Here is a 15,607-nt window from a genome sequence, read left to right on the forward strand (position 1 = left end):
GGCTACTAGACAGGATGTCTATGCTCTTATCTCAGGCATCCCCAAACTTTGGCCCTCCAGATGTTTTGGACTACAATTCCCATCTTCCCCTACCACTGGTCCTGTTAGCTAGGGATCATGGGAGTTGTAGGCCAAAACATCTGGAGGGCCGCAGTTTGGGGGTGCCTGCTCTATCTCCTTTGTCAGAGGAACTAATGCTTCGAAAGATGAGTTGCTGGAAATCTCAGGAGGGGAAAGTACTGTTGCCCTCATGTCAAACTTGCAGGGTTCCCACAGACATCTGGCTGGCCACTGTTAGAACAGGATGCTAGGCTAGATGGTGATACTCGAAAAATTAGAATATCGTCGAAAAGTGCATTTATTTCAGTAATGCAACTTATTATTTTTTTATTTTCCTTCTAATTTTTTACAAATGCGTTCTTTTGGAAATTCCACAGAAATAAAACAAATTGTTACAATAATACAAAAATCAACATCGCTATTACATTTCATTAATTACATTCCACTTATAATTGACCCGCCTAACGACAAATAATTACAATTACAAGAAATAAAGGCTTGGCATATCTTGCTTTGCATGTCATGCATCTATCTCATATATTGGTTTCACCTTTTAAGTTGCATTACTGAAATAAATGCACTTTTCAACGATATTCCAATTTTCTAAGTTTCACCTGTAGGCTGGTGACCTGATCCAGCAGCTCCTGATTGTGTTCTTATGGTTTTTTTTTTGTCAGAATTGCCCCACAGGGTCAAACTAAGCAAATCCACCTATCCCAATCTTCTGTTCCCAGGAGCTCACAACAGAGCAGGGCAGGAGAGAGGAAAGTCACATAGCCCAGACAGGCTTACAAATATGACTAAATAAGGGTGTGTGTGTTTCTTGCATAGTTCTGGAGCAGCTTAGGGCGAAATGAAAACGTACAGGACCCATGATGAACAGGTGAACCCAATTTGCATCTTCTCCCCTCCCTCCCTCAGGCTTCCCACCCACCCACCCACCACAGGGAATGGCTTGCCAAATCTGGGATCAGCGAGGCACTAAGCACACCTCGTATGTTGGGGGGATATTCCCAAAGCCACTCAGTTTGGGGGAGAGGTCAATGTCCTTTGCAGCCACAAGGGATTTCAGAGAGAAGCTTTGCAAGATGGTGGTGAAGTAGAGGAAGAGCTCCATGCGGGCCATGGCTTCCCCCAGGCAGACACGCTTCCCTGTGGAGAGAGAGAGATAGAAAACAACCCGAACAAGTCATAATTTGCTTGGCCAAGGGGGGCTCCACTCTGCCTGCAGATGCTACAGAGGTCTCGGAAAGCCACCTTCCCTTTGGCCTTTATATTTCTCTCGCACATTGTTCTCTGTCAATACTATTATGACCACCATTGCTATCACTACCACTGCTATTATTCTTAAACATCACCATCTTTTGTTACCCACATTTCTTCCAAGGTTTTCAGGGTGGCACACAAAGGAATCATCCTATTGTATCTTCACAACAGAGCTGCAGGCTCGGTTAAGTTACAAGGGAGCTGACCATAGCTGCCAAGTTTTCCCTTTTCTCGCGAGGAAGCCTATTCAGCATAAGGGAAAATCCCTTAAAATAAGGGATAACTTGGCAGCTATGGAGCTGACTAGCCAAAGGCCACTTTCAGTAAGCAGTAAAAAGCAAACAGAGACAAAGATGCCTTATGAGGAACGGCTTTGGGAGCTGGGTATGTTTAGCCTGGAGAAGAGAAGGTTAAGGGGTGATATGATAACCATGTTCAAATATATAAAAGGATGTCATATAGAGGAGGGAGAAAGGTTGTTTTCTGCTGCTCCAGAGAAGCGGACACGGAGCAATGGATTCAAACTACAAGAAAGAAAATTCCACCTAAACATTAGGAAGAACTTCCTGACAGTAAGAGCTGTTCGGCAGTGGAATTTGCTGCCAAGGAGTGTGGTGGAGTCTCCTTCTTTGGAGGTCTTTAAGCAGAGGCTTGACAGCCATCTGTCAGGAATGCTTTGATGGTGTTTCCTGCTTGGCAGGGGGTTGGACTGGATGGCCCTTGTGGTCTCTTCCAACTCTATGATTCTATGATTCTATGATTCTATGATTCTATGATTCTATGAAAGACCTACCCGAAGAAAATGGCACAAAAGCATCGTTCTTCTTAAAGCGTCCTTTCTCATCCAGGAAATGCCCAGGGTTGAACTTCTGGGGGTTGCTGAAATATTTGGGATCACCTAAGACTGAGCCTAATAAGGGGAAGACATTGGTGCCCTGGAAAGACATGAGATAGAGGTCCATATTGAAATGGAACTGACGGGACAGCGAGGGCCTCATAAACAGATATGGATCACTCTTTCACCCCCCCCTTTTCCATAGGGTTGTTCCTTTTTAACTTAACTCCCCTCTTGTCTCACCTTGGGGAGGTGGTACCCCCGGAATTGAGTGTCTCGCATCACAGTGTGTGGCACTCCCATGGGGACTATGTCTGTCAGCCTCTGGATCTCATGGATGACGGCGTCTGTGTAGGGCATGTTCATCCTGTCCTCGCTGGCAGGGATGCGGTTGAGGCCAATGATGTGGTCAATTTCCTGGTGGACCTTCTCTGTGGAGACATCAAGAAACACCTTCTACGAGAGCAACCAGGGGAAGTGAAAACGTGGCTTTCTGAGCACATCAGTGAGAGAAAGAAGCGCATTATGGATGCGAGTGGAACGGCCCTGGGATTAGAATTGGAAGCTGTATATCATGTCGAGCCATCAAACCTTAAACTGGAAACAAGTGGACTTGCTGCCTGACAGTTCCTCATCCTTGTTCAGTTCCTATGGGGCTGGAAGAAGCTGGTATCAAACAACGCCTGGAAGCTCCGGCTGTCGTAACTTACTGCTATCTACCTGGGACATTGTGGCAGACAATACAGATGGCTCCGAAGTAGGGAGTAATTGCTTCAGTCCTCCTTAGCAGAAGAGTTAGCTAGAGGGAAGCCTTTCAGAGATGGCCACTTCCATATCCCCTCACTCATATGCAGTGGCTACTTTTTCTCTTCTCCTCATTATTGGGTCAAAACTGAGGTGAGCAGCCGTAATTGAATCACTCACCAACTAACCATGTGAAGGGGGCAGGAATGAATGAAGTTGTCTCCTGTTGAACTTTAATGTGGGAATCAATAAATCGCTGTAGGGAAAGGAAGGTGTGTGAGCACTTCCACCCTGAAGGTCTGTAAGGATGGAAGGGGAGCTCTTTCACTACAATATGCACCTGGCCTCTTCTCCATCTCACACTGAGATATTTTTGTTTTGCCCTCCAATTCTTCTCCTCTTCTGTTTCTTAGGGCTTACTTAGATCTAATGTTAAACACGTAATTGGGAAGCCAGTCTTTTCTTTTCTTTTTTCAGAGAAGGCATGCGAAGGCCAGCTTTCATTGGGACCACAACAGAGAGAGAGCAGGTTTTGCCAGTGGCCGCTGGTGCCCCTTGGGACTGGCTGGGTGGAAGGCAGACAGCCCAACAGCAGGTGGTGCCAGAGTCAGTGACAAGCAGAGCCAACTAACCCAGCTTTGCCCCCCATTTTTCATCCTCCCTGCTGAGTTCTGCAATGAGGAAAATTGAGGCTGGGGAGGAAGAGAAAGCTGGCAGGTAGGTTCCACTCCTTGGACTGGACATGTGGGGAAAGGCAGGCAGGTGGGGGCTGCCCACGGGGGCATGGGATTAGCTGTTCCCTACTCTAGCAGGTCACAGCTCCTGCCAACCTAGCAGTTCGAAAGCATGTCAAAGTGCAAGTAGATAAATAGGTACCGCTCCAGCGGGAAGGTAAACAGTGTTTCCATGTGCTGCTCTGGTTTGCCAGAAGCGGCTTTGTCATGCTGGCCACATGACCTGGAAGCTGTACGCCGGCTCCCTCGGCCAGTAAAGCGAGATGAGTGGCAGAACCCCAGAGTCGGTCACAACTGGACCTAATGGTCAGGGGTCCCTTTACCTTTACTTCACTGTGATCTCAATGAAAGCCCCCCCCCCCCCCCCGCTATTAGACTCTGGGGGAAAGTCCCCATTGGCGGCAGCAGAAGCTTGCCTTCCATGACTAAAAGCAGAGTGAGGCAGCACATTTCATAGGAACTGAAGGAAGACAGTCTCTCTCTCTCTCTCTCTCTCTCTCTCTCTCTCTCTCTCTCTCTCTCTCTCTCTCTCTCTCCCTCCCTCCCTCCCTCCCTCCCTCCCTCCCTCCCTCCCTCCCTCCCTCCCTCCTGTCAGCCATCCTCATGATGATTTAGCACTGTGTCTAGTTGGGTACCTCTAGTCTCCTGGTTCTTCTGATTTCGATACAGCTGCTAATGCATATTAGCTGCCATCATTTAATCATCTTATCAATGATAAATGACGATGGCTACAAACTGCTATCGAAGCCTTAATGGGTAGTATTTGGCTACAGACCTGGATTGCTATACTAAACCAGCCTTTACCAACTTGGTGCTTCTATATATTTCGGACTAAAATTGCTGTGCCGACTGGGTCTGATGGGCGTTGTAGCCCAAAATACCCGAAGAGCCCCAGGCAGATGAAAAAAGGTAAAGGTAAAGGGACCCCTGACAGTTAAGTCCAGTCAAAGCGACTCTGAGGTAGCAGCGCTCATCTCGCTTTACAGGCCGAGGGAGCCGGCGTTTGCAGACAGTTTTTCTGGGTCATGTGGCCAGCATGACGAAGCTGCTTCTGGCACAACAGAACACTGAAACCAGAGTAGCGTACGTAAACACCGTTTACCTTCCCGCCGGAGCGGTACCTATTTTTCTACTTACACTTTGGGGCATGTTTTTGAACTGCTAGGTTGGCAGGAGCTGGGACTGAGCAACAGGAGCTCATCGTGTCGCGGGGATTCGAACTGCCAACCTTCTGATTGGCAAGCCCAAGAGGCTCAGTGGTTTAGACCACAGCTCCACCCATGTCTGATGGGCGTTGTAGCGCCAAATACCTGAAGAGCCCCAGGCAGATGAAGGCTGCCCTAAATGAATGTGATAGCAACTAACTAGGCTTGTAGAAGAGCCATGGCTCAATGGGGGAAGGTCTCAGGTCCAATCCCCAATGGCATCTCCAGGCCAGGAGAGGCTCTCTGGTGAGGTGCTGACAGTAAGTGTTGACAGTACTGAGCTAGATGGAACAAACGTCTGACTGGCTATAAGGCAGCTTCAGCACTTGCATGACTTCTGCCAGTCCCAGATGTCATCCTCCATACCTTCCACTTCTGGGTGTTTCATCAAGAAGAGGAATCCATATCTCAGGGTGGAGCTGACTGTCTCTGTCCCAGCAAAGAACAGGTTAAGGGTGGTGAGGACCAAATTCTTCAGGTTGAATTCACTGGAAGGGTTCCCTTTTTCCTTTGAAGGAACAAAGAAATTAGCATATGTTTGTGCATGTGCACCGTACTGTATATGCAAGCATGGCCATTGGTGGGAAGAATGGTTTTATGGTTCAAAAGTGTGCTTTAACTCTGCTCAGGGCCGGATTTAGGTCTGATGAGGCCCTAAGATACTGAAGGTAATGGGGCCCTTTATATGTCCAGCTTGTCAACAACAAATTGCTGCTTTTTTGTGTTGAATATATGCTACATGGTAATTTATGGACCTAATAGGTATCTTAAGCCATTTGCACATAACGAAATTTGTATTTTATCAAAGTCATTGTTGAACTGAAATACAATTAAGAAGAAGTATATTAATAGAGAAATGCAATTAAGAAAAAGTATATTACAGTCATACCTCGTGTTGCGTCTGCTGCAGGTTGCGTTTTTCCGTGTTACGAATGTGGCGGACCCAGAAGTGCTTACTTCTGGGTTTCGCCCCCGCACGCATGCGCAGAAGTGCTCCATCGCACTTTCGTGCATGTGCAAAAGCGCTGCTCAGGTTGTGGGCTTATCGGGGTGCGAACGACACCCCGGAATGGATCGGGTCCGCAACCCGAAGTATCACTGTAATAGTGAAATAATTATTAGGCTCTAACTGTATGTAGGTTTTATTTTATTTGTTTTTTATCTCGTATTTTGAAATGTACATGCAGTTTTCTTTTTTCCTTTATTTTTTTGGGGGGCCCCAAGAGAGTGGGCCCCTAAGCTATAGCTTGTTTAGCTTATACGTAAATCCAGCACTGACTCTGCTAATGCCTCTTGCTTGTCTGGACAGATAGGGAGGGGTGTGGGTGTTACAGAAACTGCCATGCAAAGGTCACATTCAAATTCATTGCTCAGCCCACTTTTTCCTCTGGTTCCATTCACCGCTGCTGTGGGGAAATGGCCCTAGGGCAGAAAACTGTCCCCCACCCTTGGCATACACCATGCATAATTGGACAAATTTCTGCTATGTCTCCTCTGAGCTGTCTTTTTTTCCCCCAACCAGAAAACCCGATATTGTAGCCTTTCATCATAGGGGGAAATGCACTAAGCCACTCCCAAGCATTTTGGTTGGCTTTCAGCGCATGTTTCTGAGTGACGAGAGCTGCACACACAACCAGGATTCCAAGTATTGCTGCCCCTATCCTGGCAGGGGGGGGGGGTGCCTTCCCTCCCAATTTCAAACAATACGGTCCAGTTTGGTTCTCTTCCCTTCTCCTGTGGCTGCCGCTGAAGTTGGGGATCCATTCTGGTACCTTCTCCATCTGGATAAGGAAGCAGTCAATGAAATCCCGCGGGTTGTTGGGATCGAGTGTCGCTTGGTTCGTTTTGATTCTCTCTGCAATGAAATCCTTGAGCTCCTCGATGAGGTAGTAGATGCGGTTGTGTCTCCCGGGCAAGTATCGCATGACGCAGGAATACATGTCGTAGAGCTGGAAGGGGAAAGCAGCTGTTGTTGCTGTATTCTGAGATCATGCACCCAAGGAACACAACTTGTACACTGAGATGAATAAAGAGCAAAGACTCTTGCCCAGAGATGGAAAGAAGGTAAGATTCCCACCAAGGAGGACTGGCAGAAACTACTGGACTATGCAGAGATGGCAAAATTAACTGGGAACAGGTAGGTAGCCGTGTTGGTCTGAGTCGAAGCAAAATAAAAAAATTCCTTCAGTAGCACCTTAAAGACCAACTAAGTTTATATTTTGGTATGAGCTTTCGTGTGCATGCACACTTCTTCAGATACACAAGATTAACTGGGAATATCAGAAATCAGGAGGATCAAAGCCTCAATAAAGAATGGGACAAATTTACATTCTATTTGAAAGACCACTGTAGATACTTGAACTCTTGTGCAGGTTTTTAATAACTCTTGAAATTATTTTGGATACAATGGAGGATAGTAAACTAAATGGACTTATTATATGCAGTTTAAAAAAAATCACCTGAAGAACCCATGGAGGGGAGGGGGGAGGTTTTGAGATTCAGAAGAATCTTGTGCTATTTTTACCATGTGTGTTCATGATTGGGAAAGGAGCTGTAAAATCAAATAAAAAAATATTATAGATAAATAAATAAAGAGCAGAGACTCCCAGAGAAGGGGTCTATTGCCTCTCCGCATTGTCTTCTTGAGAAACCGAGGTTCCATTTTTGGAATGCTTCCCCCTTGCAGAAAGAAGGACAGACAGACTCCCCTCCAGATTTATCCATTACCTGTGCCCAAGGGGTGCTCATCTCAATGAAGCTCTCGTTGATCATGCGCAACAAGGAGAGAAAAACCTTGTCGTCATATTCAAAGCGACTGCCAAAGACAACGGAGCTGATGACATTGGAGACTGTGCGGCTTAGGAAGAAGGTGGGATCAAAGGGCAGTCCTGAAAAGCACAAAGCCAAGGGTCATTGTCAACGGCACCCTTGCCCCATTTCCGTCTCCACAAGCCACTGGCGGCGGCGGCAGCAGCAGCACTGTGGGAGGAGTTGGGCGAGGCCAAAACTAACCTTTAGTTTTCCTAAACTCCTCCAGCAAGTACTGGGCCTCCTCCTGGATCCGCTCCTCAATGGACCGTTTCCCCATCCCAAAATTCCTCAGTGTGGTGAGGGAGAAGCGACGCAGCTGCTTCCACCGTTCCCCGTTGGCCAAAGCAACTCCTGGAAATGAAGGCAGTGACATTCATTAGGGCAGCCGTGGTTGGGAAAAAAGCCTCATCTCCTGCCCTGCCACAAGGCAGGCACATATTACAACTCAGCTCCTCGACTCACAAACCCAGGAGAGGTTCTGTCTGGCAGGAAACTTAAGAAATTCTGGTGGCAATCTGGGCCTGCCCCCAATAAACTCCCCCAGTTTACAGCAGACCTCACTGTCTGTCGTTCAAAACAGCTGTAGAACACCCAGTTGAGAAAGGCTGTCCCCAACTAGAGATGGGAAAATCTGTAGATCTCAGTTTCTTCCCCTTTCATATTTTCCCAAACTTAAGTTTGGTCCTCCACATTCCCATGCCAGTTTGAAATCCATGAATTTTAACCAACCTGCAAGTGTGATATTCTCCTAGTATATACATTTTTTTTTTTGCAACCAATTCCCCCTAATATAAAGGATATTTGAATCTTACATATGCATTTTTATGGACACTAGCGGACACATTTTGGTACGCGTTACTTGTTTGGAGAATTGCACTGCAAAATTTGGAGAGCTGGCAAATTCTGAATGATGGTTTATGTATTGCTTCAAAAAGGTCAGATTCAACCAGTTCACCTTTAAATATGAATTTCTGCTCTATTCCTACGTGCAGAACAGACTCTCCTTTACCAATCATAAAAGTTTATCCATGTTGTATTGGCAGAAACCACCAGATCTACTCGACTCACCAAAGCCATTGAAGTTCCGGTCAATAGAAGCCATCTCCCCCCGCCCACTGAACTCCTCAGCTTGGTCCACCAGAGCTTCCTTCACTGCCTCATGTCCGCACAGGACCACAACTCTCCGTGGCCCAAGATACACTGTGAACACGGGACCATATTTTTGCTGCAGCTGCAGGAGAAATAATAATAATAATAATAATAATAATAATAATAATAATAATGTTTCCAACAGAAACATTAAAATATACTAATTTCTTAAACATTAAAAGCCTCCCTAAACAGAGCTGCCTTCAGATGTCTTCTAAAAATCTGGTATCTGTTTTCCTTTTTGACATCTGATGGGAGGGCGTTCCACAGGGCAGGCGCCACCACCGAGAAGGCCCTCTGCCTGGTTCCCTGCAACTTGGCTTCTCGCAATGAGGGAACCGCCAGAAGGCCCTCGGAGCTGGACCTCAGTGTCCGGGCAGAACGATGGGGGTGGAGATGCTCCTTTAGGTATACTGGACCGAGGCCGTTTAGGGCTTTAAAGGTCAGCACCAACACTTTGAACTGTGCTCGGAAACGTATAGTTAAGAAGACAATGGGGAAACAGGCAAAGCGGGAGGCATGAAAGAAGGTTGTAAAAGCCTACAATCCCTCTGGGTCAACCTGGTGCCATCCAGGTGTTTTGGTCTACAACTTCAATCAGCCCTAGCTACCATAACCATGCTGGCTGAGGCTGATGGGAGTTGTAGTCCAGGCTGGCATATATGGCGTGGAGAGAGTGGACAGACAGACAGACAGACACACACACACACACACACACACACACACACTGCAATTAATTTTATAACATGCTGTCATTCAAAGAGATTCGTTAGCAAGAGATTCAGAACAGAGGCGGGGAAAGTTCTACTTCACACAACATAGAGTTAAGTGGTGATGGTGGTAGACAATTATGGTGGTGGACACTTGCTTGGGTGGCCGTAAGTAGAAATAAAATAAATTCATGCAGGGTGGGTATTTGCTCATAAAAGGTGATATATACTGGTAGCTTCCTTTTTCAGAGGCAACATACCTCTGAGTAGCCTTTGTGAAGCAAAAAGTGTGGGTGATGTTGCCTACAGGCCCGTCTGGGGGCTTTCCAGAGAGTTGTGCTCAGTCACAGATGCTGTGCTGAGCAGACCTCTGGTCTCACCTGGCTGGAGCCTTCATGGAGTCATAAGAGCTACCTTGCGGAAGGGGGAACATGCGCTCATAACTGTTCCCTGGCTCCACTCGGGCAGTTTGAAACACAAGAATTCTTGAAAACTAAGCATACAGCCCCAGCCCATCCATACACCCTCCCCCCCCATTTCATCCCAAGCTTCTGATGGCAAAGAGAGCACAACTCACCGCCAAGAAGGACTTAAAGGGCTCGCTGGTTTTGATTTGCAGCAAGTTGCCAATGAAAGGCAAGGGTGTTGGCCCAGGGGGCAACTTGCCTTCCTTGTACATCCTCTTCCATGTTGAGATGAGGAGCAAGCAGGAGACGCAGATGCCCAGGAAGATGCTCAGTGCCCCTCCAAGCTCCATGGCCAAGTGGCTGAGAATTCAGCTGAAGGCCAACCTCGGCGCACCCATTATATGCCCGTGCCGTGTAAGTGAAACCAGCTAGCCTGGCCTCTTGGACTTGGTTGCAGAGCAGGAAAACAAGATTGGGTTTCAATATAACATTCATTGTGTGGGGAAGGTAGAGGATGGACGGATTCCTCTCTAAGTTCAAAGTGAGCATTAGGGGCACGTGGAAGATTTCTTGGCTAAACTGAAGAATGCTTTTTTAAAAAAACAAAACAAAAAAACTGCATAGCTTCCCACCTTCCTACTGTATCTTACAGAAGCAGGCAGATTTAGGATCAGAGTTCAAAGTCTGCAGAAATCAATGACACAGCCTTGCTGTCAATATTTATCAGGAAAGTTCCTTTGAGCTTCCAGGAGATTTGTATGTGATGATGATGATGATGATGATGATGATGATGATGATGATGATTTACAGCAGTGGTGCCAACTTGAATAAAATATCGGGGGGGGGGGGAGGTAATTCCCGCCCCACATAATTTATCACAAATGCATGCACACCATTTGAATGGAAATGCCCATCAACTTTTTTGGGGGGGGGCTCAAATATTTTATTGGGGGCCAAAGGGACCTTGGCCCCTAGAAGAAGAAGAAGAAGAGTTTGGATTTGATATCCCACTTTATCACTACCCGAAGGAGTCTCAAAGCGGCTAACAATCTCCTTTCCCCTCCTCCCCCACAACAGACACCCTGTGAGGTGGTGAGGCTGAGGTGTGACTAGCCCAAGGTCACCCAGCAGCTGCATGTGGAGGAGCGGAGACGTGAACCCGGTTCCCCAGATTACAAGTCTACCGCTCTTAACCACTACACCACACTGGCTCTCCCTAGGAGTTAACTCCTATGATCTACAGCCTCTGCTTGTATACTGGGCCATGGAGATCTTTGCTCCGCCATGTATGAGCCCATTGCTAGGTCCCAGAAGCAGCCTCCAGTTAAAAGTTCTATACTGAAAGATGTTTGTTCGAGATCATAGGGAGAACTATCGCCTGCCCAGGCAGGGCCCTAGCTCAGTGGCAGGTCACCTGCCCCACATGCAGAAGGTGCTGGGTTCAATCTCTAACAGCATCTCATAGCCAGGCTGGGAAAGAAGGCTTCAGCTGTGATTCCTGCATTGCATAGGGTTTGGCTAGATGACCCTTGGGGTCCCTTCCAGCTACAGTTCTGTGAGCTGCCATGCATGCAGAAGGCCTCAGGACCAGGTTCAATCCCTGGCATATCCAGATGGAGCTATAAGAGACTCTCTGTCTGAAACTCTGGAGAGCCACTGCCAGTCAGTGCAGACTATGACAAACTGGAAGGACCAGTGTTCTGACTCAGTGGAAGACAGTTTGCTATGTTCCAGCTGGTAAACTGAGGCCAGCTCAAGACGAGCCACCCAAGGGCTCCATGCCTGACAGCACTCCCTTTCCCCTTGTGCACAGAAAACCTTGAAACATCACAGGGAGGTTATTCTCTCTCTGTCCTTCCCATCTCTGCATGGTTTAGAGGCCACTGCCAAAGCCCTGCCTGAAGATTCTCCACCCCATGGTGCGGAAACAAACTCTGAGTGGAGTAAACTGTTTGGGGCTGGGTGGTCTGACTTCGTACAAGGCTTGGGAGTCTTGTCTCATCCAGGGCAATTTCAACAGGGCACCACTTGGAAAATGAGACCCATTCAAAAATTCATGTGATGCAAGGGTTCCAGCTGCCCAAAGAATGACAAGGCACTTCCTTGGGAAGTGATTTATAATGAGTTGGGGAAAAATATTTAAAATTGCTTTCCCAAAAAAGACCAAAGTCCTTTCTATTGGGAATAATCCAGACAGAAATCCCTAGGTGTCAGAAAAGCCTGCATATGTAGGCAGCAACAGCAGCCCATGTTTTGTTAGCCCCAAAATGGAAAGTGAGCGAGGTCTCAACTAAAGAGGATTGGCAACTTAAGATGTTGGAATTTGCAGAATGCGCAGGTTTAACATATAGATATTTAAAGATGAGTGGGAAATATTCGGTGAATATGTGGAAAACAACTATACGCAGCTGAAAAGGCTGGCAGCGTTAAGATAAATTCAACAGTGTAAGTAATAATAAAGGTAAAGGGACCCCTGACCATTAGGTCCATTCGTGACTGACTCTGGGGTCGTGGCGCTCATCTCACATTATTGGCTGAGGGAGCCGGCGTACAGCTTCCAGGTCATGTGGTGAACCAGAGCAGCACACGGAAACGCCGTTTACCTTCCCGCTATAGCGGTACCTATTTATCTACTTGCACTTTGATGTGCTTTTGAACTGCTAGGTTGGCAGGAACAGGGACCAAGGAATGGGAGCTCACCCCATCATGGGGATTATAATAATAGATTGTTGTAAAAGCAGAAATCTGATTTGAATGGTTAAGGTAAAATATGCAGGAACAGAGGATATGCATATGCAAAACAAACCATGGAAGGAGAAGAAGGGGAGTCAGTGGAAATCTTAAAGTTTGTAAAATGTTTATTTCGAAAAATTGAAATCTTTAATAAAAATCATTTTTTTAAAAGGAACAACGAGGCACTTCCATGCTTTAGCATCAGCAGGTAAACTCATGGCTACCTCAAAATCAATAACAGGTGTTGTCAACTCTCAACTCAGTGGCCTTGGCCTTTCAGGCAACTGTCCTATGTCAAGAATGCTTGATGATTGCTTCATTTAAAACATTAGCAAACAGAAAAGCATTTTACAAGCATTAAAATCAATTAGAGATTGGGAAGTGCTCTGCAAGCAAGAGGATCAACAGAAGCAGGCGAGGAGGTGGGGGGCTGAGCTTTGTATCAGCAGTTATGTAAAACGAGATTGGGTTGCAGCTGGTGTTACGCAATCCCCTGCAAGGGAATAACTCTCTCTTTGGGAGCCTGACTTTGCACTTTGAGTGCCTTTGTTTACCCACCAATCACTCAAACCCTTGTCAACAGAGGCGAGGCAGTGAGAACACTAACTGATCCTCCATACCTCAAACATGTATGGCCTCAGCTGACTAATATTTATCAAGGCATGAAAAGACCTGAGATGCCTCTGACAGGCAGCGCAATGTAGACAACCTGCGGCAGGTCATTCCCCCCCAACACAACACACTTTTGACAGGCTTTCATGAGTGTTACGGAAATGACGGGGGGCACATCTAGGTTTATAAATTTGCAGAAAATCCATACATTATCCGTGTCTCCTCATTCCAACACCATTTTAAACCCTTAAAGAAAGGTGAATTTGGGCTCCACCTCCCTCCATGAACCAAGAAGCAGGAAGTCATGTGGGCAGCAGGAACATAATTCCCCAAGTGTGTGAGCACAGACACGGGCCCCCCACCAAGGGGGCAACACTAGACATCCGCAGAGGCAGTTGAGCAAGTCAGGTGTTCTGAAAGCCCATCTTCCAGTCAAGTCCTGAGGGCAAGGAGATGTAAAGAGATTTATTGTTCTTTCGGTGATGGGGATTTAAGAGGTGTTGGGAAAGGTGCCTGATCAAGTGACCTAATGTTGAACTTGTGTAACCCATGTGTACCCCTCCCCATTTGCAACATGCTGGTGATGTAGTGATGATGTATCAATGATGCTGCTCGAAGTGTATTATAGGGGAAAGAGGGAAGTTTTGAAAAAGGATGTCACCCCATGCTCGGGGTTCTTACTCCTGTGGGGACCTGTCGTGCAACAATAATGATTGTGGTCTATTGACCACTGTTTTGCTCCAAATTACAGTACTTGGCTGGAACTTCCTTCTTTTACTGACTGCATGGACCCATTGGTACTTGCACCCTGATGAGCTGGGCTGTTGAGTAGTCTCTCACCCTGGATTTCCCCCCCCCCCACCTTAACAGAGGTATTCTGTATCTGTCTTGGCACCTTACTCCCTCCCCCACCACTGCAGCAAAGCCCCCACCACTCCCACCAATTTTGGCTCAGCATATCTGAATGATATAAATGCCCCACATCATACATCTCTGTCCAGTGTTCCTTAAGAATTATGACCTGCCCAAAAGATCCAAAGGTGGTCCCCCCCGGTAAACATAATATCCATGTATTTTTTAATATAAAAACCCACTCAATTGTACTGCTGATGGTCTGGGCCTTTGGTTCTAACCATTGTTCATGCTTTCTGTTTTCAGCTGCAGAGTAATGGTGGCAGCCCAGTGCCAGTTACACAATCAGGCGCCCAGGGCTTGCCAAACTCATTGTGCCTAATCGTACCGTCACAGTTCCCTGAGATGCCAGAAGGAGCAAGCAAGGGAAAGAAAGAGAATCTACGAAGGACAAAAGGCTGTGAAAAGACAGGATTAGCCTTTGGGGAATCCACCCTGAGCACAAAAGGGTAACGCTAGACCTCTCAAAGGGTTGGTCCAAACAAGTTCCTCATTATGTCCTTGAAAAAGGAGCCACTTAAGTAGGTTGTGTAAGGAAAACATTCTGCGGCTCGGACAATATGTGTTGCCCAAATTGTCATGGGCTTCAGCCACGTGAGAGCAACAAAATCCATGTGTGCAAAGGCTGAAGATATCTGGCGAGGGCCAGGGAACTGTTGCGCACAACTTGCCAGGGGGCTGAGGCTGGGATATGCGGACAGAAGCCGCTTAGAGCTGGCTCAGTAACATCGAAACTGGGAAAAGGAACACAGGAGGCCTTATTCTGAGCCAGACTGGCTCAGTATTCTCTTGACACGAATTGGCAGTGGTTCTCTCAGGATTTCAGGAAGGGGAAATCAACAGCCCTATCTGGAGGTGCTGCCAGGTATAGAACCTGGGACCTTTTGCATGCAAAGCAAGTGCTCTACCCCTGAGCCGCAGCTCTTCCCGAAAGGGAAAAGGGGGCTGTCTCAAGAATATCTGTGGCTGGGATCAATGGAGAGTACAGTCCAAGCCCAAACCCTTGGCTCTGGGTGGGAAAAGTGGCAGCTGTTTCCAAAAGTCATAAATAGTTCAATCTGTACTAGCAAATCCTGTCAGTATCCTCATTGGAAAAAAGGTAAAGGTAAAGGGACCCCTGACCATTAGGTCCAGTCGTGACCGACTCTGGGGTTGCGCGCTCATCTCGCATTATTGGCCGAGGGAGCCGGCGTTTGTCCGAAGACAGCTTCCAGGTCATGTGGCCAGCATGACAAAGCTGCTTCTGGCGAACCAGAGCAGCACATGGAAACGCCGTTTACCTTCCCGCTGTAGCGGTTCCTATTTATCTACTTGCATTTTGACGTGCTTTCGAACTGCTAGGTTGGCAGGAGCTGGGACCAAGCAACGGGAGCTCACCCCGTCACAGGGATTCGAACCGCCGACCTTCTGATCAGCAAGCCCTAGGCTC

The 15,607-nt window shown here is 47.2% G+C and overlaps 1 protein-coding gene across 7 annotated transcripts; it reads right to left on the reverse strand.

Annotated features, from left to right (window-relative positions):
* Positions 1–1,030: 1,030 nt before the first annotated feature.
* Positions 1,031–11,701, reverse strand: LOC118086693 (cytochrome P450 2G1-like). Of its 7 annotated transcripts, XM_035118624.1 has the most exons (11): positions 11,689–11,701; positions 10,118–10,258; positions 9,618–9,643; positions 8,724–8,886; positions 7,857–8,006; positions 7,572–7,732; positions 6,617–6,793; positions 5,211–5,352; positions 2,405–2,592; positions 2,120–2,261; positions 1,031–1,212 (listed from the first exon to the last, which is right to left on the reverse strand). In XM_035118624.1, the coding sequence occupies exons 1-11, from the start codon at positions 11,699–11,701 to the stop codon at positions 1,031–1,033; spliced, it is 1,485 nt and encodes a 494-aa protein (XP_034974515.1). The 7 variants fall into 7 exon arrangements, with proteins under 7 accessions (XP_034974515.1, XP_034974514.1, XP_034974512.1 ...); XM_035118623.1 differs by lacking the exon at positions 9,618–9,643 and having other exon boundaries at positions 10,092–10,258; XM_035118621.2 differs by lacking the exons at positions 9,618–9,643; positions 11,689–11,701 and having other exon boundaries at positions 10,092–10,280.
* Between the last annotated feature and the right edge of the window lie 3,906 nt (positions 11,702–15,607).

The sequence above is a fragment of the Zootoca vivipara genome, chromosome 6 (assembly GCF_965207765.1).
Source record: "Zootoca vivipara chromosome 6, rZooViv2.hap1.1, whole genome shotgun sequence".
NCBI lineage: Eukaryota > Metazoa > Chordata > Lepidosauria > Squamata > Lacertidae > Zootoca > Zootoca vivipara.

Excerpts from the sequence above, each read along its gene's own strand:
- LOC118086693 (XM_088672787.1), bottom strand. The coding sequence starts at position 10,271 with ATGGAGCTTGGAGGGGCACTGAGCATCTTCCTGGGCATCTGCGTCTCC. Across the intron at positions 6,794-7,571 it reads TGAGCACCCCTTGGGCACAG|CTCTACGACATGTATTCCTG; the intron begins GTAATGGATAAA and ends TTCCCCTTCCAG. Across the intron at positions 1,213-2,119 it reads TTTTGTGCCATTTTCTTCGG|GGAAGCGTGTCTGCCTGGGG; the intron begins GTAGGTCTTTCA and ends CTCTCTCCACAG.